The 26,427-nt window shown below is 44.9% G+C and overlaps 1 protein-coding gene across 8 annotated transcripts in view; it reads left to right on the top strand.

Annotated features, from left to right (window-relative positions):
- Positions 1–250: 250 nt before the first annotated feature.
- The window catches only part of LOC129193885 (LIM domain-binding protein 3-like), a 47,141-nt gene continuing 20,964 nt past the window's right edge, over positions 251–26,427 (top strand). For all 8 annotated transcript variants that reach the window (XM_054798651.1, XM_054798649.1, XM_054798648.1 and 5 more), the window contains exons 1-3: positions 251–376; positions 7,441–7,648; positions 21,894–22,045. In XM_054798651.1, the coding sequence (XP_054654626.1) occupies positions 366–376; positions 7,441–7,648; positions 21,894–22,045 (371 nt within the window). In that variant the 5' untranslated portion in view covers positions 251–365. The remainder of the gene's footprint in view (positions 377–7,440; positions 7,649–21,893; positions 22,046–26,427) is intronic.

Here is a 26,427-nt window from a genome sequence, read left to right as displayed (position 1 = left end):
TTACCATCACAAACATTGTCATTTGTTCTCAGGTTATAATATAAACTACTGTTATGTATACAGATTATTTTTTTTTCACAGCAACCACAAAGGTAATAATGTGTCTAGGTATTATTTAACAGGATTATTTCATGTAATGATGCTCTCTGGGGCCGTGTCAAGGTAATTTGTCTGATATGGGATTCTTATGTGCATGCTACTGTTTCTTTAAAAAAAAAAAAAAAACGCTCGCTAATCACGAGCTATCGGTAATCAGGCCACGCCCCTTTCCCGCCAACCCGGCGACCACCCGAGAAAGAACCCCGGAAGTTAGACCACCACAACCTGTGCCCCACAGGTGCTGGTGTCCGCACTGATGACAGCTGATGACTTTAAGGTACTTTGAGAGTTTTTAACTTCCTGTTTGTTCCTCCTGCCGCCTAATCCCCTTAGCTTCATCATCATCCTTACCGGCCGGCTACAACTTAAACGGACGCAGCACACATTCACTCACGCACACACGCGCACTGTGTGCTAGTGACGTGTTTCCGGCCCAGGTCGGTTGTTATATTCGTGACGTGATGAAGTTTTTGAACGGACTTACGTGGAGCTGTTTGCGTTTTCGACATGCGTGATGGATTGTGTTCCGCGGAGCGACCCCGGTGGGCGGAGCAGTGTGGGCGGTGATGGCAGATGAGCTGAGGGTAAAACGAACACACTTGACTGTACTGCAACTAGTCAGCCTTACAACATCACCTTCTCGCAGTGGCGAGCAGACCTCCGCCAAGGCCTAACTAACCCCGAGAAGAGATTTGCATTTCATTTACAGGGACATTAAACTTTCTGTTAGCCAACACACCTCCCAGGTGAATGTAAAGTGCGACGACACAACAGGGGTCCACTTGTTTTATGTAACGTTATTGTTTAGAGAGATACAGTAAGCTAATGCTTAGTTTGAACTTTTCAAATGTTATGTGACTCTTATGAAGCGGCAGATGTCTTAATTGTCTCGTCTAGTAACTATTTTTATATTTATTAGCTTCAACTGTGTAATTTACTGGCGCGACCTTTTAGGAGCCGCGTGAAATGACAGCGTGCCGCTCCTCACTGTAGAATGTAATCAGCGTGCAAAACCATCCGCAGCAATGTGATCTTTTTAGGAAATATCGCACTCCAGCAGGCCCCTCACATCCCGGGATATCTCTCATCCAGACCACAGTGGGCGCATTCCTGTCTCTGACTAAAGAGTCTAAACTTAGACGCTGATAGTGACATGTTACACACGTGGACGCTGACTGAAAAATCCAGCATGGAGACGGGAGGGAATAAATAATACCACATAATGACGAAATAAAAAGAAACCACATAAATATCGTGAGATAACATGTTTTGAGTTGTGTCTGACTGAAGACGTTAGGATGAGGCATGTTGACATGTCAGCTTTTTGCGTGTGTGCGTGATTACTGACCACCTGTTGTTAGCGCCTGCCAAAATAAAAGCCCATTAAAATGCTCGTTGTCGCTCCTGACAAAGTGTTTTTAAGGAGGAACTTTTACCCTCGTTAACAGATCACGTGACAACAGCATGACTGCATTTGCTCACATTTTTGATGTCATCGTCCTCTCTGGGTGTTTTCCACAGGGCTGCAATGTGTCCGTGGCGCTGGGGTGAACGCGCCAAATCTTAATTTTTTAAAACTCGTTCGACACCAAAGATGTACTTATAAGTTTTAAGAAACCCGAACGCCCGATCCCAACAGCGTACAGTCTTTTACGGTTCTTTGTGCGAGAGGCAAAAAGAGGTGACGACGCAACTCACTTGGCTTTCACTTCAGAGCAATTTTAAGCCATAAAAACGGCCACAAGGTGGCAGAAGTGCATTTGATAAGAGCTCAGCAGAGATCAGGTGAATGGAAAAATCACACACGACAGGAAGGAGGAAGTGAGAGAGCGTGGAGGAGTGTAGCGTGCAGAAGGTTCCGCATTGGGAAATTTTAACCCATACACACGCACACGCGAGCACCCACGTGCACACACATAGTTCAGTTCCAAATGTGAAAATTTTAAGTAGTTTATGGTGTTATATTTGTAAATAAATTGTTATTTTGACGTAAAACAACCCCTTTTTGTGTTGTTTATGTTGCGGTATAGTATATAAAGAGGGGAATCTAAACTCTCTTTTGATAGGTTCCATGTTTATATAGCCATAGAACACAATATTCTGTGTGCCTTGAAAGATCAGTCAAAATTGTCTAAAATGACCGCTACTGAAGACCTTGTATTTTGAAAAATAGCTGGGATTGACGGAGTTAATACGTTTTCATTTTTATGGTAGGTCGTACTAATTAATTTATTTTAATGGTTTTATTATTTTACTTATTTTCTTTCTTTATTTTTCTTTCATGTTTAAAAAAAACATGTTCACATAATTTTAATGATGTGAACATAGCAGTAATGCGCCTCAAAGCCGGTTGCCACTCGACTCCCGCCACCCGCAAGAAGAAGAAAAGACAACACACTTCTGCCACCTTGTGACCATTTTTATAGCTTAAAAGTGCTCTGAAGTGTTAATGCATTAGTGGAGAGTTGTATTATCACCTCTTTTTTTTGCCGCTCGTGCAAAAAAAACGTAAAAGACGTATAAATACGTTGTTGGGATCGGGCGTTTGGGATTTTAAAAACGTAAATACGTCTTTGCTATTGAATGAGTTAAGAAGTATCATAACAATGAAAACTTTACTCACAATTCACACGTGGCTCAGTTTCAACAGACAAACGTTTCAGACAAACATGACCTCAAATGACTGATGTACCAAAAGTATCGATATTTTGAGTTGAGAATTGATTTTAGACCATGAAGAGCTGGCATGGAAGTATCGATATTTCAGTATCAATCTGCACATCACTAGCACACATTGCTACAACAATCTTCAACAACCCCTCCGTGAATCACCACCTCACCGTGGTGGAGGGGTTTGTGTGCCCGAGTGATCCTAGGAGCTATGTTGTCTGGGGCTATATGCCAAGGCAAACAGGTCCTGGGTGACGGGCCAGACCAAGAGTGATTCAGAAGACCCCTATGAATAAACACACGAGGAGAGACCGCACCTCGCCCGGAAGTGGGATACCGGGGCCTCACCCTGGAGCCAGGCCTGGGGGAGGGGCTCGCAGGCGAGCGTCTGGTGGTCGGGCTTTCACTCGTGGGACCCGGCCGGGCTCAGCCCGAAGAAGCCACACGGGATCTCCCCCCCGTAGACCCACCACCTGCGGGGGCAAGCATAAGGGTTCGGTGCATTGCGTTTTGGGTGGCGGTCGAGGGTGGGCACCTAGGCGACCTGGTCTTCGGCGGCCAAATCTGGTTCTTGGTACATGGAACGTCACTTCTCTGGCGGGGAAGGAGCCCGAACTTGTGAGAGAGGTTGAGACATTCCGACTAGATATAGTCGGACTCACCTCGACCCACAGTTTGGGTTCTGGATCCAAACTCCTCGAGAGGGGCTGGACCTTGTTCTACTCTGGAGTTGCTGCAGGGGAGAGGCGGCGAGCTGGTGTGGGCTTATTAATAGCCCCCCGGCTCGGTGCCTCTGTGTTGGAGTCATCCCCGGTAAACAAGAGGGTCATTTCCCTACGCCTTCGGGTTGGGGAAAGAGTCCTGACTGTCGTTTGTGCGTACGCGCCAAACGGCAGTTCAGAGTACCCAGCCTTCCTGGAGTCCATCAGAGGGGTGCTGGAGAGCACCCCAACTGGTGACTCTGTCGTTTTGCTGGGAGACTTCAACGCCCATGTGGGCAATGACAGTGTGACCTGGAGGGGCGTGATTGGGAGGAACGGCCTCCCCGATCTGAACCCGTGCGGTGTGATGTTGTTGGACTTCTGTGCGAACCACAGTTTGTCCATCACAAACACCATGTTCCAGCATAAGGATGTCCATAAGTGCACATGGCACCAGGACACCCTAGGCCGCAGGTCTATGATCGACTTTGTAGTCGTATCAACAGACCTGCGTCCGCATGTTTTGGACACACGAGTAAAGAGAGGGGCTGAGCTGTCAACTGATCACCACCTGGTGATGAGTTGGATTAGATGGCGGGGGAGGATGCCGGACAGACCCGGGAGACCCAAACGTGTAGTGAGGGTGTGCTGGGAACGTTTGGCAGAGTCTCCTGTTCGTCAAGTCTTCAGCTCTCACCTCCGGCAGAGCTTCTCCTGCATCCCGGGGGAGGACGAGGATATCGAGTCCGAATGGGCTCTATTCCGTGCCTCCATTGCTGAGGCAGCCGATCGGAGCTGCGGCCGCAAGGTGGTCGGTGCCAGTCGTGGCGGCAAGCCCCGAACCCGATGGTGGACACCAGAGGTCAGGGCTGCCGTCAAGCTGAAGAAGGAGTCCTATTGAGCATGGATGGCTTGTGGGACTCCTGAAGCAGCTGACGGGTACCGGCAGGCCAAGCGGCACGCGGCTTCGGCGGTGGTCGAGGCAAAAACTCGGGTGTGGGAGGAGTTCGGTGAGGCCATGGAACACCACTTTCGGTCGGCCTCGAAGAGGTTCTGGCAAACCGTCCGGCGCCTCAGAAAGGGGAAGCAGTGCCCGGTCCACACTGTTTACAGTGGGGACGGGAGCCTGCTGACCTCGACTGAGGATATAGTTGGGCGGTGGAAGGAATACTTTGAGGCCCTTCTCAATCCCACTGACATACCTTCCATAGAGGAAGCAGAGACTGAGGATACGAACGTGGACAGTTCCATCACCGTGGCTGAGGTATCTGGGGTACTCAAAATGCTCCCCAGTGGCAAAGCTCCGGGGGTGGACGAGTTTCGCCCTGAATTCCTCAAGGCTTTGGATGTTGCGGGACTGTCTTGGATGACACGTCTCTTCAACATTGCGTGGAAGTCAGGAACAGTACCTCTGGATTGGCAGACTGGGGTGGTGGTCCCCCTTTTCAAGAAGGGTGACCGGAGGGTGTGTTCCAACTATAGGGGGATCACACTCCTCAGCCTCCCTGGGAAAGTCTATTCCAGGGTGCTGGAGAGAAGGGTACGACTGTTAATCAAACCTCGGCTACAGGAGGTGCAATGTGGTTTTTGTCCTGGTCGCGGAACACTGGACCAGCTCTACACCCTTGCAAGGGTCCTGGAGGGTACTTGGGAGTTTGCCCAACCGGTCTACATGTGCTTTGTGGACCTGGAAAAGGCATTCGACTGTGTCCCTCGCGGTGTCCTGTGGGGGGTGCTCCGGGAGTATGGGATTGGTGGCGCGCTACTACGTGCCATTCAGTCCTTGTACAACCGGAGCAGGAGCCTGGTTCGCATTGCCAGTAGTAAGTCAAGCCTGTTTCCGGTGAACGTTGGCCTCCGCCAAGGCTGCCCTTTGTCACCGATTCTGTTCATAATTTTCATGGACAGAATTTCTAGGCGCAGCCAAGGTGTCGAGGGAGTCCAGTTCGGGGGCACTAGGATCTCATCTCTGCTATTTGCAGATGATGTGGTCCTGATGGCCTCATCGGGCTGTGACCTGCAGCGTTTACTGGGACGGTTTGCATCTGAGTGTGAAGCTTCTGGGATGAGACTCAGCACCTCCAAATCCGAGGCCATGGTTCTCAGTCGGAAAAGGGTGGATTGCTCCCTCCGGGTTGGGAATGAGGTCCTGCCCCAGGTGGAGGAGTTCAAGTATCTCGGGGTCTTGTTCACGAGTGAGGGAAGGTTGGAGCGTGAGGTCGATAGGCGGATCAGCGCAGCGTCTGCAGTAATGCGGTCGCTGTACCGGATCGCCGTGGTGAAGAGAGAGCTGAGCCGGAAGGCAAAGCTCACAATTTACCGTTCGATCTATGTTCCCACCCTCACCTATGGTCATGAGCTTTGGGTCATGACCGAAAGAACGAGATCACGGATGCAAGCGGCTGAAATGAGTTTTCTTCGTAGGGTAGCGGGACTCACCCTAAGAGACAGGGTGAGGAGCTTGGTTATCCGGGAGGAGCTCAGAGTAGAGCCGCTGCTCCTTCACATCGAGAGGAGCCAGCTGAGGTGGCTCCCGGACGCCTCCCGGACGCCTCCCTGGTGAGGTGTTTCGGGCATGCCCAGCCGGGAGAAGGCCCCGGGGAAGACCTAGGACACGCTGGAGGGATTATGTCTCACAGCTGGCCTAGGAACGCCTTGGTGTCCTCCCGGTGGAGCTGGAGGAGGTGGTCGGGGACCGGGAAGTCTGGGCTTCCCTACTGAGACTGCTGCCCCCGCGACCCGGACCCGGATAAGCGGAGGAAAATGGAATGGAATCTTCAACAAACTGAAGTGCCCGTGCTTGTGACTAAGGAAGATGTAGTCACCGATGCAATTCCAATCGCGTTATTAATGGAAGATATTTTTTATGACACCCTTATTTTGTAGACACAATTAGACAAGATGTGGCAAACTCTTGTTTTGAATGGTTGTGCTGTGATGTGTTTTGTGCGTGTTGAGAATGTCTGTTGACGGTGAAGAGGAGAATAACAAGAATAAACGTGCCTCTCGTCCTTATTTCACTCAGAGCCTGCACGACGTCAGCGGGCCTCGTAAAACGCTCGCTTGGAGAGCCTGAGTTACACACGCACACGCACACACACATACACACACACACACACACACACATGCACCAGCATGCTCTGCTAAAGTAAGCTAACCCCTCTAGCTTCCATTCACGCTCCGTAAGAGAGGAGTTTAAGTTTTTTCGGCAACTTTCGCCGGCGTTTTAGGCCTCCATTTTGACATGTTTAGTTGGGGAGTGTTAGTGATGAGATTCCGCCACGATTGCGCTGTCTGCCGGGGAAACACTTCCCCACACGAGCGTTCCTTCTCGTCACAATGACATTGTTTCATTCACATTGTGTCTCTTTCCGAGAGGTTCCGTGCTTAACAGTAAATTCCGTATTTATTGGCCAATTTTGTTAAGTGCGGCGTCTTGGAGCCGCCCTGACAGTTGCGTGATTCAGTGAGGGAATCAAACCGTCGACCCCTCTCTAATGGGCCATGTGACCTTTCTGCTACGGCGCTGCTTACGCTCGCGGCCTTTCTGTTTTTGATCACCTCTGAGATAATGAGATGTATCCCGACCACGCCCCTCATTGGGTCTGAGGGAGACCCTGTGGGGGTGGGTGTGTGTGTGTGTGGGGGGTGTTATAGAAGAATCATGTGGGTCTATATTAGCGTTGGTGAATCACAGTGAGCGAGAGCCATACCGGGTGTCTCCTTTCACACCATATAAGTCCACCCCCCCTCCTTTTTGTCACCCCCCTTCCCCCGACCCCCCCACAATGCCACCCTGCTATCTGCAGCTATTCTTAGCCTGTCACTCTTAGCTCGTCCGAGCAGGCAAGTCCTCCTTGTCTTCCTGTCACCTTTTTGTCTTCATCTGTGTTTTCGGATCGCTTCAAGTTCTGCAGGTCTGTCTTTGGGACGGGTTCTGACCTTTTGTGTGTCTTTATCTTCTTCTCAGAGGCTCCCGGTTGCCGGCCCTCCATAGCGTCCCGCCGCCACGGCCGTTCCGTTGTCGATCACTGAACCAAACGCCGTCGTCCAACTTCAGAGGAACTTTCCCGCCTTCAAGGATGAGCACGTACACGGTGTCGCTGCCCGGGCCCGGACCCTGGGGGTTCCGGCTGCAGGGCGGGAAGGACTTCAACATGCCGCTGACCATCTCCAGGGTAAGATGACCATCGCGTTCTTCATGTGCTGCTTGGAGGAGCTCAGTGGCTTCGTCATGTCTGGTGTCCCAATGAAAGAAAGACATGGGTGTGTAGCAATGACATAACGTTGATGTCCACCCTTCCCTTGGGATCTTCTCATGAGTTCTTCCTCATCAAGAAGCCAGCTTGTGGATTTCATGTTCATTCCAACATGGAAATGCATCAGCTTCATCTTTCTTTTACTTTTTCTGACTGGACGTCGTCCTCAGGCCTAAAGTGCATTTGGGGGTAGGGGGGCAACCCAATCGGGCCCAGTCAGCCCTGCTGGGGGCGTGGCAGCTGTCAGCGTTTGTCTGGGGGGGGGCGAAAGTGGAGCTGCAGGACCTAAAAGTAGAAATGGTGTTGGTTTCACGTCGTCTCTGAATAGACGAGTGCTGCGTGTCAGGATGCTCCGTCCATCTATCAGTCCATTTTCTATCTTCTGCTTGTCCTCACTGGGGTCACACTCGCCGCTCGGGTGGAGTACATACAGGTGGAATGCACGCAGGTGGCGTACATACAGGTGGAATGCACGCAGGTGGAGTACATACAGGTGGAATGCACGCAGGTGGCGTACATACAGGTGGAATGCACGCAGGTGGATACATACAGGTGGAATGCACGCAGGTGGCGTACATACAGGTGGAATGCACGCAGGTGGCGTACATACAGGTGGAATGCACGCAGGTGGAGTACATACAGGTGGAATGCACGCAGGTGGAGTACATACAGGTGGAATGCACGCAGGTGGCGTACATACAGGTGGAATGCACGCACGTGGCGTACATACAGGTGGAGTACTTGTAGGTGTAAAATATGCAGTTGGAGTACATACAGATGTAATACATACAGGTGGAGTACATACTGGTATAGTACTTAAAGGTTTAGTACATGCCGGTGTAGTACATGTAGGTGTCGTACATGCAGGTGTAGTACATGCAGGTGGCATGCATACAGGTGTACTATATGTAGGTGGAGTACATGCAAGTGTAGTGCATGCAGGTGGAGTGCATACAGGTGCAGTACATGTAGATGAAGTACATAAAGATTTAGTACATACAGGTTTAGTACGTAAAGGTTTAGTACATGCAGGTGTACTACAGTACATGTCGGTGGAGTACGTGCAAGTGGAGTATATGTAGGTGTAGCACATACAGGCGTAGTTATATACTGTATGTAGGTATAGTACATGCAGGTGGAGTACACGCAGGTGGAATACATACAGGTGGAGTACATACAACTGTACTGCATCTAGGTGGAGTATATTCAATTGTTGTACAAGTGTAGTACCTGAAGGTATACTACTTACAAGTGTAGTACATACTGGTGGTGGTAAAGGTGTTGTATATACAGGTGTGGTACATTCAGGTGGGATAAAGATGTTGTATATACAGGTGTGGTACATTCAGGTGGGGTACATTCAGGTGGGGTACATTCAGGTGGGGTAAAGGTGTTGTATATACAGGTGTGGTACATTCAGGTGGGGTAAAGGTGTTGTATATACAGGTCTGGTAGACGTAAGATGTTGTACATGCAAAGCCGATGTTTGAGGTGGAGGAGAGCGATAAGGAGAAGTGTGCTTTGTTTTTCTTCTGGAGGCATGTCATGTGTGACTTTTGAACTGTCATGACACAGCAGTGAAAAGCTGCACGATCGGATGAGAATCAATTTGGCGAGCTGAATGTGAGTAGGATTCTATCAAAGTAGGATTCTGAAGATGCACACGTTGGCAGAAGAGGGGTGACAGCTGCGCATGAAAGCACAGGATCCTAGCTTTAGCCTTAGCATCCATGACATCATCACACCACCATCTTGGAAGTCCCAGCTGCTGGCATGGGTCTTCACATGTCACAAAGTTACACATTTATCATACGACAATCACTTTGTACTGTATTGTGTGTGTGTGTGTGTGTGTGTAAAGTGACATGCCCAGTTTAGTGGAACTGCAAATATGTTAATACTCAGTGGCAGTCGTACAAGCCCAGCTTTGTTGGCTTGGTCCCTCTGACTGTGCCATGAGGCCACAATGAAGGCGATGAGTGAAGAATGCCAGCTTCCCAGCATCCCTCTCATTGTTAGCTCGACTTCGGCCAAAGCAGGATTATCCTGCAGACCAGACAGAATGAGTTGACATGGATGAAGATTAGCCTCTAGCAAGTTCTACTCAACATGTAATAAGCTGCACTGGAGGACACTTCTTATTACTACTAATATTATTATTGTTATTGTTCGTGTTTGTGGTGGAATGTGGTTGTGTTACGTAGAAGTACAGCAGCCCACCAATGAGCGCTGTGATTGTTTTCGATACATAACATGGGGTTGCAGTGTTTCCCACAGGACTGCACTCTATTTGTGGCAGTGGCTACTTTATAACATCATTTGCATAATCGGCCATGACGCACATGCATGTAATTTTTATGGACCAAGTGGGAGTAAAAAAAACATGAAAAGCAAAACAAATATGTTTAGAAACCCAAATTAACTTTTTTCTGTGTTTGTGCAGCACCAGCTGCTCGTTGAGAAGAGCGATACGGTGTGTGCTTTCATGTTAGCGTCTCAAAAGCTGTCCTATAAGAGCAGAAAAAGTCTTTAGATTTGTTGCTTTTTGGAAAAACAAAATCTAGAGGGGTCTACATATAGCGACAAAGTTGCAAAGTTGGCACTACTGATCTCTCCTGCGATGTCTTCTTATTCTCCAGTAGACCAGGTGCGCATGAGCTGTGTTAAGAAGCAGGGTTATGATGCCATCTACTGTACGGAGTTGGAACAACAAGCTACATTCACAGACAGAACCATTATAATGTGTTTATGAGCGAGGTAGTGCCAAATCTATTTGTGGTGGTCCAAATGTATTTGTGGTGGGTTTATGTGAGGCCTGGTCAATAGAACATATATTGACTACCTCACAGTACTTGAGGTCTATAAGACCTCAAGTCTTGTTCAGTCTGTCTGAATCAGATCAGAAATATCAAATTAACAATGTTTTAAAAGAGATTCTATCACTAAAGAGCAGAAGTTATCTTGTATCTTCACATTGAAAGCATGTCTGGTGGGGGTGGGATGGAGGCAGGGTTGTTTGATGTCTGCTAAAGTTCTCTAGTCTCAGTAACACAACTTGATGCGAGTGACTCAGTCATTCGCATCCAGTTTCAGCATCGGGGATCCCGTCATCCCCAGACATGTTGCTAATATTTCCAGCCTCTCGTCATCTGTTCTTGTTTTTAGAGTCACAGTGCATGCCACTACTTGGGGCCACTTTACTGTCAGTACAGTCGTCCCTCCCAATATCGCTTCGATTATCGCTCCCTCGCTATATTGTGATTTTTCAGAAAATGAATAAATGATGGCTGTGTTGTGGTAGACTATGGTCTATTGTTAGTCAAAACATATGTAAATACAAGTGATATGTAGTATTGTGGTCACTAGGTGGCAGTAATGACACTAAACATTGAGACATTAGCTTACATGACATTACCTTAACACTGCATGAAGTCAGCCACGGCATGTCCCACATGATAAAGTGAAAAAAAACCTTCTCACATTCCGTGTGGAAGTGGTAAGTTTTTGGCTTTTGGTAAGTTTAGAAGACATAACTTGCTAGTCTCGATTCCCTGCAGCATAAGAGTTGATCAATGTCCTGTAAACAATGAATTTGGAATTTAGAATTAGGAGTGTAAAGGTGACTATAGGGGTGTTATTTATGTCTACAGAGCTCTAATAATGTTAAAAAAAAAATGTATTTAGAAAGTCATTGACAGGTTTTCTATGCTCTAAGTACGAAAATATTCCATTTATTAACAGTGAATACTATATTCATTTATCGCGGCCGGATCTGGAACCAATAACTGCGATAAACGAGAGACGACTGTATTTGTACACTGCAGTTTTTGTATGATTTCCATCCATCTATTTTCTGTCACGCTTGTCCTCATTGGGGTTGCGGGGGCATGCCAGAGCCTATCCCAGCTGACTTCAGGCGACAGGCGGGGTACACCCTGGACTGGTGGCCAGCCAATGGCAGGGCACATATAGACAAACAATCATTCACACTCACATTCATACCTATGGACAATTTAGAGTCGCCAATGAACCTAACATGCATGTTTTTAACACGCACGGGGAGCGTGCAAACTCCACACACCATTCCTCATTAAAAATTATTTCCCATTGTTTCCTCTCTATAAAATGTATTTTTGTTCATATACAGTATTTGGGTGTCTGGAAGGGATTAATTGGATTGACATTATTTCCTATGGGGAAAATTGCCTGGGTTTTTGCACCTTTCAGTTTTTGTGTGACTTTTTGGACCGAGTAAATGGCAGAAACCGAGGTTCCATTGAATGTAAAAGTATTTTTATCTTCATGCTCACGTCAACAAATGAGAGCACACATAAACGTAAAAGCAATGTGGTATTTAAATCCATGTTAGTATCGCGGGGATAAACGACTCCAACTAACTCATCGGTCCAACTCTCTCAGCTGCTTTGCTCAAAGAGCCAGACTCTCGTTGGCCCAGAAAGCGACCCCCGCCTCCCACCCTTAGAATGTGGGTAGCTGCACCCTGGTCCTGACATCTCAGCCATCTTTTCATGAGCTCTGCATGAAACACAAGTTGAGCAGCTGAGGGAGTAATGTCAGCTCTTTCATATGAAGTTTATGTGATGTTCATATTTCATCACATTCCGTTCAGATGAGTTCACTTTGTTGTGTTTTTTTAAGCCAAAGAGGACAATGTGAATTTAAAAAGACCTTAAAAGCACTGAAAGCGGCACACGTAGGATGTGCTACATTACACTACGTGCTGCTTGAATCCTTGACTGCATAACCTGAAGTTATGGGACTGTAAGTCCTCCTCTGCACAAAACCTCTCTCAAACTGCAACTGTTGACAGGCACATGGCTGTTTTTAGCTGCTGAAGGTCAGCCAACACACATACACACACACACACACACACACACGTCTTATCAGTTGCCTCCTCTGTTAGCGTCTACTGTTACGAGCCTGCAGGGTCACTGTAGTTACTTTAAGATGGCTGTGCTAAACTCTACCTTGATATGTTTAAGTCGGCAGAACCCGACCATGAAACAACTCAGGACTGTCTGAGCTTTGCTAAACCATCATAAGCTTTCAATTAGAAAAGCAGCTCAGTACTATATAAGATGAGTTTAAGGGAAAAGTGCACTTTTTTTGGAATTTTGCCCATCATCCACAGTCCTTATGTGAGACATGAACACACGTCTTTTGCTTCTCCGTGCGTTCTAAAGATAACAACACAGCTAAAAAGAGGCAGCTAAGTAATGGGACGTACTTGTTCCGCCTATAACGCCTTCTGAAAAAAACCCCAAAAAGCACCAACAACGCTCAAATGACATCATGTGACCTGCATATTAACCTAGCGTTATTGTTATTGTTATTAACATTGTTACGCCCAAGAACTACGTTACTGGCGTAGTGACACCTCGCCACACCACACCGGCTAGCTACTAGCCGGTTAGTGACTAGCTTCACCACACACTCGCTCACAATGCCTCACGTCACTAGCGAAAGGTAACACTACATATTGGATTTTTGAGTTTGGAAAAGTTAACGCTAGCTGTAGCGTTCCTTTCTATGTTGCAATGTGAAATTAATTTCCACTAATGCTTCAAATGAGCAAAATACTGTAAGTATTACATGTTATCATGAATGTACCTGTTACTACATGATCACAGCATGGATATAAAACCTTGCTGGAGCTTTTTGGAGGTGTTTTAATAGCGGGCTTTCGAGGAGGACTAGGTGTGTCCAATTACGTGCATTAATGAGCTGTCTCTTTTTAGCGTTTTTTATATCTTTAGAACGCACAGAAAAGAGAAAAACGTGTGTTCATGTCTCACGTATGCATTGTGGATGATGTATAGTAGACATCTATCCATCCATTTTCTATACCGCTTCTCCTCATTAGGGTCGGGGGGTGGGGGGTGGGGGGGGGGGGTATGCTGGAGTCTATCCCAGCTGACTTCGGGCAACAGGTGGCGTACACCCTGGACTGGTCGCCAGCCAATCGCAGGGTGTATAGTATACATAATAATACAAAACAAAACATATAAGACATAGAAAACCTGTTTGCGACCTTCTAAATACGGGTTTTGACATTATTAGAGCCCTCTAGACATGAAATAACACCCCATATACAGGTAGTCACCTTTGCACTCCTATTACCCAATATAGTAGACATAATAAGAGAAAATAAACCATTTAAGACATAAATAAGACATATTGTAAGATACGCTCGCATAGGGAGTGTTCCTTGTTGTTCTTTTTTTACTTCCTGTACAGTACTTCCAGCGGTGGCTATTGTCTCATCATCCATCCATCCATCTTCTACCTCTTATCCGAGTTTGGGTCGCGGGGGCAAAAGGTTAAGCAGGGAGGCCCAGATTTTCCTCTCCCCGGCCACTTCGTCCAGCTCCTCACGGCGGATCCCGAGGCGTTCCCAGTTCAGTTGGGAAACAGTCTCTCCAACGTGTCCTGGGTCTTCCCCGAGGCCTAAAAAACCGGTCGGACTTGCCCGGGAGGCATCCTGACCAGATGCCCAAGCCACCTCATCTGGTTCCTCTCAATGCGGAGGACTAGCGGTTCTACTCCGAGTCTCTCCCAGATGACAGTGCTTCTAACCTTATCTCTAAGGGAGAGCCCAGCCACCCTACGGAGAAAACTAATTTCGGCCGTTTGTACCCGCGATCTTGTCCTTTCGGTCACTACCCAATGCTCATGACCATAGGTGAGGGTAAGAACCTAGATCGACCAGTAAATGAAAGCTTTGCCTTTTGGCGTAGCTCTCTCTTCACCACAACAGACCGATGTAGAGTCCGCATCACTGCAGACGCCGCACCAATTCGCTTGTCGATCTCGCATTCCATCCTTCGTGAACAAGACCCCAAGGTACCTAAACTCCTCCACTTTCGGGCAGGATCTCATTCCCGGAGATGGCATTCCACCCTTTTCTGGGCGAGAGCCATGGACTCGGACTTGGAGGTGCTGATTCTCATCCTGGCTGCTTCACATTTGGCTGCGAACCAATCCAGTGAAAGTTGAAGTTCACGGCTCGATGAAGCCAGCAGGACCACATCATCTGCAAGAAGCAGAGACTCAATCCTGCAGCCACCAAACCGGAACACTTCAACGCCCTGGCTGCGCCTAGAAATTCTGTCCATAAAAATAATGAACAGAATTGGTGACAAAGGGCAGCCCTGGCGGAGTCCAACCCTCACTGGAAACGGGTCCGACTTATTGCCGCCAATGCGAACCAAACTCTGACACCGGTCATACAGGGAACGAACAGCCTGAATTAGCTGGTCCGATACCCCATTCTCCTGGAGTACTTCCCACAGAATTCCTCGAGGAACACAGTCTGCTGAGAGTGTAGAGCTGGCCCACACTTCCATGACCAGGACGAAAACCACACTGCTATTCCTGAATCCGAGATTCAACTATCCGGCGGATCCTCCTCTCCAGAACCCCTGAATAGACCTTACTAGGGAGGCTGAGGAGTGTGATTCTACGATATGTGGAACACACCCTCCGGTCCCCCTTCTTAAAAAGGGGGACCACCACCCCGGTCTGCCAATCCAGAGGTACTGCCCCCGATGTCCACGCTACAGAGTCGTGTCAACCAAGACATGCCTACAGCATCCATGGCCTCAAGGAACACCGGGCGGATCTCATCCAACCCCGGAGCCCTGCCACCGAGGAGCTTTTTGAAAGCCTCAGCAACCTCAGCCCCAGAGATAGGAGGGCCCACCGTGGAGTCCCCAGGCTCTGCTTCCTCAGAGGAAGAAGTGTCGGTGGGATCGAGGAGGTCTTTGAAGTATTCTTTCCACCGATACACAACATCCCAGCACACCATCCCCACCATACACAGTGTTGACTGTGCACTGTTTCCCCCTCCTGAGACGCCGAATGGTGGTCCAGAAGCCGTCTGGAAGTTGATCTCCATGGCTTCTCTAAACTCCTCCCATGCCCGAGTTTTTGCCTCAATGACTGCCAGAGCCGCAGACCGCTTGGCCTGCGGATAACCGGTCAGCTGCTTCCAGAGTCTCATGAGCCGAAAAGGCCCGATAGGACTCCTTCATCTTGACGGCATCCCTCACCACTGGTGTCCACCAACGGGTTCTGGGATTACCGCCGCGACATGCACCGACCACCTTACGGCCACAGCTCAGGATCATCTGCCTCGACAATAGAGGCACGGAAAATGGCCCATTCAGACTCAATGTTCGCCACCTCCCTCGGAACATGGTCGAAGCTCTCCTGGAGGAGGGAGTTCCCAGCAGACCCTCACAATACGTTTGGGCCTTCCAGGTCTGACCGGCATCCTCCCCCACCATCGGAGCCAACTTACCACCAGGTGGTGATCAGTTGACAGCTCTGCCCCTCTCTTCACCTGAGTGTCCAAAACATATGGCCGCAAGTCCAATGATACGACCACAAAGTCAATCATGGAAGTGCGGCCTAGGGTGTCCTGGTGCCAAGTGCACATGTGGACACCCTTATGCTTGAACATCGTGTTTGTTATCGACAACCTGTGACGAGCACAGAAGTCCAATAACAAAGCACCGCTCGGGTTCAGATCAAGGTGGCCGTTCCTCCTAATCACGCCTCTCCAGGTCTCACTGTCACTGCCAATGTGAGCGTTGAAGTCCCCCAGCAAAACAAGAATTGCCACCCCTGCCCGTTGCCCCTCACTGCTGGCAACGCCAGAGTGGAACAAAGTCCAACCACTCTCAAGAGGACTGGTTCCAGAGCCTTTGCTGTGTGTTGAGGTGAGTCCGACTATATCTAGCCGGAACTTCTCAACCTCATGCACCAGCTCAGGCTCTTTCCCTACCAGAGAAGTGACATTCCATGTCCCAAGAGCTAATTTCTGTAGCTGATCTGATCTGACCGCCAATGTGTTGAATGCATCTTGTAAATGCCTTATGTTTGTCTTTGAGTTCATTCAGTCATTTTTCTACATGAAAACGCTTACTTTAGGCAAGAAATACATACACATTTGCATAAATGTGCATATTTTTGACGAACAACAAGCCGTATTCAACCACGAAACAGCGAGAATTTGTTAACTGATATATTTTTGATAGAGTGAAGCCGCGGAATTTGAACCGCAAAGTGGCGGGGGATGACTATTGTCTTTTAATGCACTGTGTGGTGAGGAATCTTAGTGGTCTAAGCACAGAATCTTCTGTAAATCTACAGTATGACCGGCTTGCACTGATTGTTTGTCTCACTAAAGTTACCATTTCATCCATTCATTGGAAGTGCACCACTGTGCTTGCTGCCCCAAGGGAAAGGTTACTGTACCCATCTGTTTTTTGGCACTTTCCACAACTTTTCACAATCTGAAAGGTCCTTAACAAGTCCAACAAACCAGAGAGGGAAGCAGCTCTAAAGTAGAGGGTCCGGTCTTGTTCAGTATAAAACGGTTACTCTATTGTGCGTGACCTGGATGTAATAGGGCCGTCTCTACACAGCAGACTGTTAATACCTGGGTGAGTTCCCCTCGCCCTTGACTTAGGGGTCTTGCCCTCAACGGGAGAGATTTAACTCTTTAAACGGAGTAGTCAGGAGGGAGGTGCGCATGCTTGAAACAGAAGAAGTGTGGTCTTACACCCCTGAGGTAACTAGGGTTTAAACTAGGGATGTCCCATATTGGCTGTTTTGCAGATAACCGATATGCTGATATTGTCCAACTCTCAATTTCCGATTCCGATATCAACCGACACTGATATGTGTAACATCACATATCATTTTGTAGAGTAAAATTGTTGTAAAGTAACAATACTCTTAAATGAGTACAGTTGTTTTGTTGGCTACTTACAGCGCAGCCTTGCCACATTCAATATGGCGGCGACGTTACCGTAAGGCTCAGCACTCGATGCGGCGTCTACGTTTATTGTTTTGACAACAGCACTTCGTGTTTCCCAGCATGCGTTGCTGTACTGTTGTTGTAAATGGCTGTTAGTTACATGATTAGAGCTCACATAGTTGGTGTTGGTGGTGGTGGTGGTGGTGTCTTGTCTGTTGTCATCTACCTATTATGTTGTTGTGTGATTTTTTTTTAGCTCTTTCAAGACACTGTGAGTAAAAATGGTATGTGGCATGGTAACCCCCCCGGTGATTTCTATGGATCTCGTAAGGCTTGTGAGCGGCGCAGCATTAACTACATAAGTCAACAGACACACAAGCTCTCTATCGGCTTTCGTTGTAGGGAAAAAAAAACATACAGATGTTGACCGATATCACATTATGATGCCAATATAGGGCCTATAATTATCGGTGGCCGATATTATCGGACATCTTTAGTTTAAACCAGTGGTCCCCAACCGTTTTGAGATCCCCGGCCTCGGCCGTGAACATGCGCAAGATCTACCGGCCCCCCTCAACCGGGATATATATATATATATGTGTGTGTGTGTGTGTGTGTGTATTTATTTTGTAGAAAGTAAAGTAAAAAGTGCTATTTATTTAAAGGTTTGTCTTTAAATACAAAGCTTTGTGTTGTTATTGGTTGTTGGCATCAACATTTCAGCTTTTTCTCATTGTGCCTTTTGCTCTGTTTATTACCACTTGTGCAGGTTTTTACATTTTGTTTTGTTTCTGCGGTGATGCAATGACAAATTAGCCGTGGATGGCCCCAGAGCCGCACTTTGGCCACCCCTACTTTTGTGGATCTTCGTCGGGGTCTGGCTTGTGGCGTTGGCTCTATGAGCAAACTACACCTCAGTGCCATGGCGAGCGATGGTGAGGAGAGAGAGACAGGAGAGAGGATAATGCAGCCCTAACAAGCCGCAGCTGGGAGGTTTTTAAACAATAGTGAATTACTCACCAAAGTGAACTGGGCATTAATGTTGAGTGGAAACAGAGTTTAGCTCAGTCCAACGGGATCTGGACCAGTAAGACCAGCAGAGACCCGTTCAGGCAGTCTCCGGCATCATTTCACTCACGTTAAACTCGCTGCAAATGTCAGCCAGTCCAGAGCCAGATAAGAACTGTTGCCAGGTGTCAGAGCGCAGTTTAACCTTTAAGTGTGTGTGTGTGTGTGTGTGTGTGTGTTTTCACATCCTCAGAGACAAGAGTTGTCACTGTCTTCCTGATAGGTTAAAGGGATTTTTCCAGCCGTAAAAAGCGTGTCATTTTTCCCGTCCAACTCCTCTTCCCCCTGCTTCCTAAACACGCTCCTCCAGGTGGAAAGGCCAGGGGTCAGAGCAGCGGCTGCAAATAGAAGCGTGATGCAGGAGTGATGACAAAGGGATTTTGGGGGGTAAAAAGAACGATGGGGGTTAGCGGCGTGTGTGTTGACAGCTGTGCGGGCTTCTGAGGGCGGCGCCACGGTGACTCCCCCTGATGAGCCCACGATCACATGACTTCTCTATAGTTTTTATCCTACCGTTAAGGGCGTACTCACAATAGGACAATGGTCCCGTGCACCAATGTGGCACACTTCCCCTGTCGCCGGGTCATAGAATGACTGTAACGCAGTGGTTCTCAATTATTTTCTTGAGAAACTGTTAATATCTATTTACTTGTCTGTACTTTACAGGCTGAACTCAAAACAAACCAATAAAATGCAACAAAATGAAGAGCAGTAAAGAATACAAGCATATTCAAGAGAGCTAAATACAAGACTCTTCTGCCTTGTATTTAGCAAACATCAACTGCTTGTATTGTTTTTTGAATTTGCTCATCTCTGTACATTGTTTGAGTTCCTTACTCAATCCGTTCCATAATTTAATTCCACACACGGAAATGCTGTGGGTTTTCAGCGTAGTTCTCGCTTATAAATGTTTTAAGTTAAATTTTCCTCTAAGATCATATTTCTCCTGATTGGAAAAATACTGTATGAGGTTTTTGGGTAATAAGTTATTAACTTTATGCATTATTCTAGCGGTTTGAAAGAATACTAAATCTGAAAATTTTAATATCAGATTTTAAAAATAAAGGGTTTGTATGTTCTCTATACTTGGCATTATGAATGATCCTCACTGTCAAGTTATTTAGGACTTTCACCAGCCTTAACTTGAGAAGGCCGAGAAGATTCCAGAGGACGCTTTATCAACTCAACTTCAGTAGATTTTCTTGAGTTTATTTTGCATCGCAACTATTTACAGCAGCACAGGTTAGGTTGATAACCTTAGAATCAGAGAGGAATAACATCATTAGAATATAATCAGTTTGTAACTTAGGAACAACAATAGCCGTCACATACCAGTGGTCTCTCCCGTCTTCTCTTGTTACAATCATTTGAATAGTTGTGACAAAGATACTCAAATTTCAAAAGATACTTTAAGAGTCTTTGTTATTTTTTTCCCATTTGTTTACTTTGTACAACCCCTAAGTATTAGAAATGTGTAATAATGTGTCATAGGTCTGTCACATAAGTATTGAAATTCATCACAATTGCCACATAAGTTCTAAACGATCAGCATCATAGTTGTCATATGAATTGTCATGTTCTTTGATAGATACACGTCCAGTCATGTGACACTTATTTTAACAATATTCTCAAATAAGCCAAATTTGACAGAACACTCATCTTTTTTGCAGTACAGTGAGTGTGTGAAGATTGCTTTTGTAATTATTACCCCATATCTCCACACAATACATTAAATATGGTAATACTAAGGAACAGTACAGAGTGTGGAGTGATTTTTGGTCAAGAACATATTTTGCTTTATTCAATATAGAGATATTTCTCGCCACCTTTTGTTGTATATATTTAATATGAGATTTCCAACTCATTTTTTCGTCTATTATGACCCCCAGGAATTTATATTCTTCCACTTTTTCAAATGTCACTCCATTCATTTGTATTTGCTTGTACATCTCCCTTCTGCTATTTCCAAATAGCATTATTTTAGTTTTACTTAAGTTCAAGGATAATCTGTTCCTGTCAAACCATGATTTTAATATAACCATTTCATCCTTGACCTTTTTAATGAGTTCTAGTGTGCTTTCGCCAGAACAAAAAGCAGTAGTATCATCCGCAAATAAGACCAACTTTAAGTCCTTTGTTACTTTACAAATGTCGTTGATATACAAATTGAACAGTTTTGGTCCCAATATGGACCCTTGGTGTACTCCACACGTGGTGTATAAACTCCCAGATGTATATTCTCCTAGCTTTACAAATTGTTTCCTTTTTGCTAGATAGCTTTTAACCCAATTCAAAACTAATCCTCTAATTCCGTACCTTTCTAATTTTGAAATTAAAATATTGTGTTTAATTGTATAGAAAGCTTTTGTCAGATCCATAAATACAGCAGTTGCACATTTTCTGTTGTCTATAGCAGTAGTGATTTCCTCCGTGATTATGTCGCTCATACCGAATATACCCACTTTTAGTTAAGTCATTTAAAAAAATGTTTATTTATTTTTCATTATTTTTTCATTTTTATTGAAGCTATTTGAATTGTTTTTATTTTTGTTATAATTTTACACTATTATTTTAGTCATTTTTATTTTTATTGTATTATTATTTACACATTTGTTTTTGTACATTTATACATTTTATTATTATTTTTTTACACTCATTTAAGTCATTTTTAAAGTCATCTTATTATTTACACAAGTCATTTTTATTTTGATTTATTTTATCATTTTTTTACAGTTGTCTTTAAGTCTTTTATTTATTTAAGTCAATGCATTTGTGTAAATGTATTTGTTCTTTAAAACTGCATCATCTTTTGACACATTAATACACATAATTGCACGTCCAAGGTGCATTTTAGAGGAATTTATTGAGACATTCTGACAAAGGAAATGAGGAAGAACATGATAACTGCATGCATACAAATAATGTATCAATGAAATATCAAAAAGACCACAAAATCAGGTATTTCACTTGAAGTCAGCCATGAGTTGTATATTACATATTCTAATGGAATTTTTGGCTTTCTGTCTGCGACCCACCCACTTTTGAGTCCCGATGCACCAGTTGAGAACCACTGTGCGGTGACCTGCAACTTTTTAAAAAAAATTTATTTGGCCACATGGTGAGTTATTTTGCAGCTGCACTCAATAAAAAAAGAGAGACTTGTGGTGTAACTGTGTTAGTTAGCAAAGAACCACGGGGTCATGCGCTGATGATGTCATAGATGGGTGACGGAGCTGGAGGACAATGACTTCTGCTTGGGAGATGAGAGCACGTTTGTAATAAAGTTGTTACATGTGCTGGTTTGTTCAGATCACGCCGGGCAGCAAGGCGGCGCATGCCAACCTGGTCCAGGGAGACGTCATCGTGGCCATCGACGGCGTCAGCACGGAGGGCATGACGCACCTGGAAGCCCAGAACAAGATCAAGATGGCCAACTACAACCTAGCGCTCACCATGTCCAAGTAAGAACTCAAACATGGCCGACGCGTAAAGGGTCGCTTACGCTTTGTCTCGGTTGGTGCACTTGTGTACTTACGAGTGCATAAGTGTGTTCGGACTAAAAAGTAGGGCAACATGCCAACATCAGTAATGGATTTGGGACAGCACTCACACACTCAGGAACTGTTTTACACAGGCAGTGCATGATGGGTAGCGCCTGGCTAGCCAATCAAGAATCAATGAGTCATTTCTTTCCTTTTCATCCCATGAGGACTTTTTTTTTTTTTGCTGTTGTCATGTTCTCACAAGTGTCTCCTTTCTCTGTGGACAAGATTCTCTAATTCCCCCCCCCCTTTATTGTCTTCGGGAACGTGGGCTTACAGGGTCATAGAGGCAGAGAAAAGTAATAACGCATAGAATAATAATAGTAATAATATGCTCCCCAAAGATTCTGAACAGATATGAAGATATTGTTGACTTGTGTACGGACGTCCCCGTGCGCCGTGATGGAAGCTGAGCCCAGGGGGGAGAGATGTGTCACATGACTCGTAGATATTGAGGCTGCGGAGGTACAAGTGAAGGTCAGCTCTCTGTTTCTGTCCCAGATGTCCTCCCAACAACGCAGGAGAAGAAAGCAATGACAGTCAGGTCACCACTTTCTTGAAGCTGCTTCTGGCTTTCAAAAGGCTTGAAGACGTGTTGGTGGTCGGGGAGGCCCTTGAAGGACCTCTATGATGACAGACAGAGTCACTTTTAATCGTGTCACAACCTCTAAAGCAGGGAAGTCCAAACTTTTTCCACTGAGAGCCGCATACAGTCAAGTTGACGATACCGTTTGTACGTTAAAGTCATCCAATGTGTGTCAATATATGCAAAACATATGATTGACAGTATATGTCTTATAGCTGACAAAGCAAATCAGTGTAATATCTGTCAAATGATTTTAACTTACATTAAGCACATTTTATATATGCATTAATCATGATTAATCATTATTTGCAGCAATGTTTGAAATGTACCCGTTTTCACTCTGTTTTATTAACAGAAATATACATGACAGGACACCACTGAATATATTTGATATACTGTATTGTATATGCTGATTATTCATCAGAATTAGGGCTATCAAATGATTCTTAATCAGATTAATCTCATTTTAATAAATGAATTAATCATGATTAATCACCATTCGCAACGATGTGCAAAATATGCCCATTGCCACTGTTTTATTAATAGGCAGATAAAGGACAGGACAGTATTTTGTATGCAGGTATACTGTAGTCAGCATACTGTATGGTTATTAACGGCTCCAAATGAACTGAAAATTGAAAACATGCTACACACCATAATGTAATTTGTCTGCCTCTTTGCAATATCTCTAAACGAGGCTATAGGCTGGGGTTACAGGTATTTTAGAGTTTTTGAATTTTCAAACGCAGTACAGTAAGAATAATACCACTAAGAGATACCACACTTTTATCCCACACAATTAAATTGCCCTCTTTTGTGTGGGAAATTGAAGATTGCTTGGCAGAACTTCATTCGCTCTTGTTACTCAGTGACGCCCAGTGGTCTCCTTGCAACCTGCTTTCGATGTGTGATGTTCGGAGTTGGGAGTGAGCAAGTGAATGCACCTCACGGTAGGAAGTGTTGTTCCACTGATGGATGGAGAGACTTGTTAGAGTTGGAGATGTAGTACATATATGGTGCCGGAATTGCACTGCTGTTGATGTGTTAAGGCGGGAATCAAGTTCAATCAAAGTATCAGACTGTGTACGTCTGTGCGGACGCTACACTTGCCTCCGCCCACCATCATAACAGAGAGGTGTGGCTTGCCGTCGTGTGCATGCGGGCGTTTTAATGTAATCAACTCAATTTGTTGGCGTGTTATTTTTGACAGCCCTACTAATAATACTAACAATACATCCCATTTATGATGTATTTTTGTTTTTACAATGCCTGGAGGGCCAATAAAAAACAAGCTGCGCACCAAAAATGGCCCCCTGCTCTAACATAAAGTACACTCCATCCCATTTATTTAAAAGATGGCAGCAGCGCTGGTGGGGAAGTGGCCCCCTGGTCGCCTGAAGGTGTTTGACAGATGAGATCTGATAAGTTGAGCGAGGAAATGAATGTCGGCGCGCTGAGCTCAGAGCGCCGTCTCATAACCGCAAACGCTCCGGGTGATGAAGATAAGACGGGTGGATGAGGATGGATTTTCTCCTCCCCCGGTGAGAACTGTCGTGCGTTCAGTGTCTAGATCCGAGGCGGCAAAGGTGGGTGATGTTTGACCTCTGCTGTCTCCTCACGCCCAGCATCCAAGCGTACGTGTCAGGGTCAGCACGCCGTCTGACGCACACGCATGATTTCTGCTTCCATCGCGTTTCCATGACGTCTGGGAGGATGCTGCGCAGAGCTCATCTGTCCTCCAACACGATATCAGTATCGCAACTTACCCAGCAACATTTGCATTTCAACAGAAGGGAAAATACATGATTGAAATTCTCATTAAAAACAAATAAACAAAGGAAAATAATCATTAAACATGAAGGATTTTTTTCTGAAAAAAAGGGAAAATAGATAGATACTTTATTGATCCAGATAGAAATTCAAGTAAAAAAAAAAAAATGTGATTCAGTAAGTAAAAATAAAAACATAAGGGGACATAATAATTAAAAAATGTATCTGAAAATGAGGCGAAATAGATAGATGCTTTACTGATTCCGAAGGAAACAAACAAACAAATAAATAAATGAATAAATAAAGAAATAAAATTAAAAAACAAATAAAGAAATAGCATGGAAAAAAACAAATAAGGGAAAATAATAATTACAAAAAATAAGGGTGGCTTTCAGAAAAGAGGTGAAAAAAAGGGAAACAAGACAGATAGCTAGATAGATACTTTATTGATCCTGAAGGAAATTTAAAAAAAAGTAATTAAATAAAGAAAAACAAAAACATAAGGGAAAATGATAATTAACAAAAATAAGGAACATTTTTCAGAAAATGATGGAAAATAAGTAGACGCTTTAGGGGGACCAGACACAGGCTTTATTGATCCCCCAAAATAAAAAAAACAAATAAATAAATAAAATGAAAAAAACAAATCAGAGAAAATAATAAATGTAAAAAATAAGGGTGGTTTTCAGAAAATAGGTGAAAAAGAGGGATAGCCAGATAGATACTCTATTGATCGCCAAGGAAATTCAAATAAAATAAAATAAAAAATAGAAAAGTCCTCGGAGAACGCAGACCTGCGCCAAGCGCCATAGTTCCCCCCCAAACTGTGATTTACACCATAAATGTTGCTCCTATATTTCCACTTTCCAATCCAATCCACTTTATTTATAGAGCACATTTTATAAACACTGTTTCCAAAGTGCTGCACAGACTAGCAAAACCACAAATAATAAATAAATAAAGGAATGTAGATGTAAATGGAAATAATAAGTAAAAATGACTACAGTAAAAACTAAAAGATCAAATAAAAACAAAGAAACGTACAACAGTAAAATATTTAAAACAAGAAGTAGAAACAATAAAAGCAAAACATCCAAGAAGTAGGTAAAAAATAAATAAGTGAATTAAATTTAAAAACCAAAATGAATAAAACCATAAAACCGAGGACCACACGACTCACGTCGAGTTAAAAGCCAGAGAATAAAAGTGGGCTTTAAGACGAGACTTAAAGCTTCCGATTGTGGGGGCCGTTTTTACATATAACTAAATATATTTAGTTATATTAGTTCAGTAGATAGCCACAGAAGTGGCATTTTCCGTAATGGCGGTTTTCTTCTGGATCTAGCGCCATATAGCTTTTGAAGATACAACAAATCCGTTGGCAGACTCCAGATTCCACAGTGTCTCGGTGGCTTCATTTCTTGTCTTCCTGTGAGGAACCTTTTTTGCATATTCTGGATTATAGTATCGGGAACTATTCCATTATCCCGCTCAGTCTTTGATATTTTGTGGAAATCGTTGGAGACTCGTCCTGTGTTTTTGTTTTCCGATTGCTCTGAACGTTTTTTTGTGGAGTTATACCCACAAACGCCGAAAATGGTCCATTCTGAACTTTTCACGTTATTTTCAACACAAACAAGCAAACAGACAAACGCCAGCAAAAACGTAACCTCCACGCTGTGCTTGATGGCGGTAATGAGGGTAAATAATAATTCAATATTAAGAGAGAAACTGGATATTTGGTTGATCCTGAAGGAAATAAATACAAAAAGTCAAATAAATACAAAGACAAATAAAAAAATAAAAAATGAGGGAACTGTTTCAGAAAACAAGCGGAACAGATACTTTGTTGATACAGAAGGACATTTTACTTTGGGCTGTGTGTGGCTTTCTTGTTTCTAATTATTTTCCATTGTTTTCTCGTTCTCTGTCCAAACTCCCAGCA

Source organism: Dunckerocampus dactyliophorus, chromosome 14, assembly GCF_027744805.1.
Source record: "Dunckerocampus dactyliophorus isolate RoL2022-P2 chromosome 14, RoL_Ddac_1.1, whole genome shotgun sequence".
In the NCBI taxonomy this organism is placed as follows: Eukaryota; Metazoa; Chordata; class Actinopteri; order Syngnathiformes; family Syngnathidae; genus Dunckerocampus; species Dunckerocampus dactyliophorus.
The sequence above is the reverse complement of the archived record's forward strand: the minus strand, read 5'-3'. Positions and strand labels throughout refer to the sequence as shown.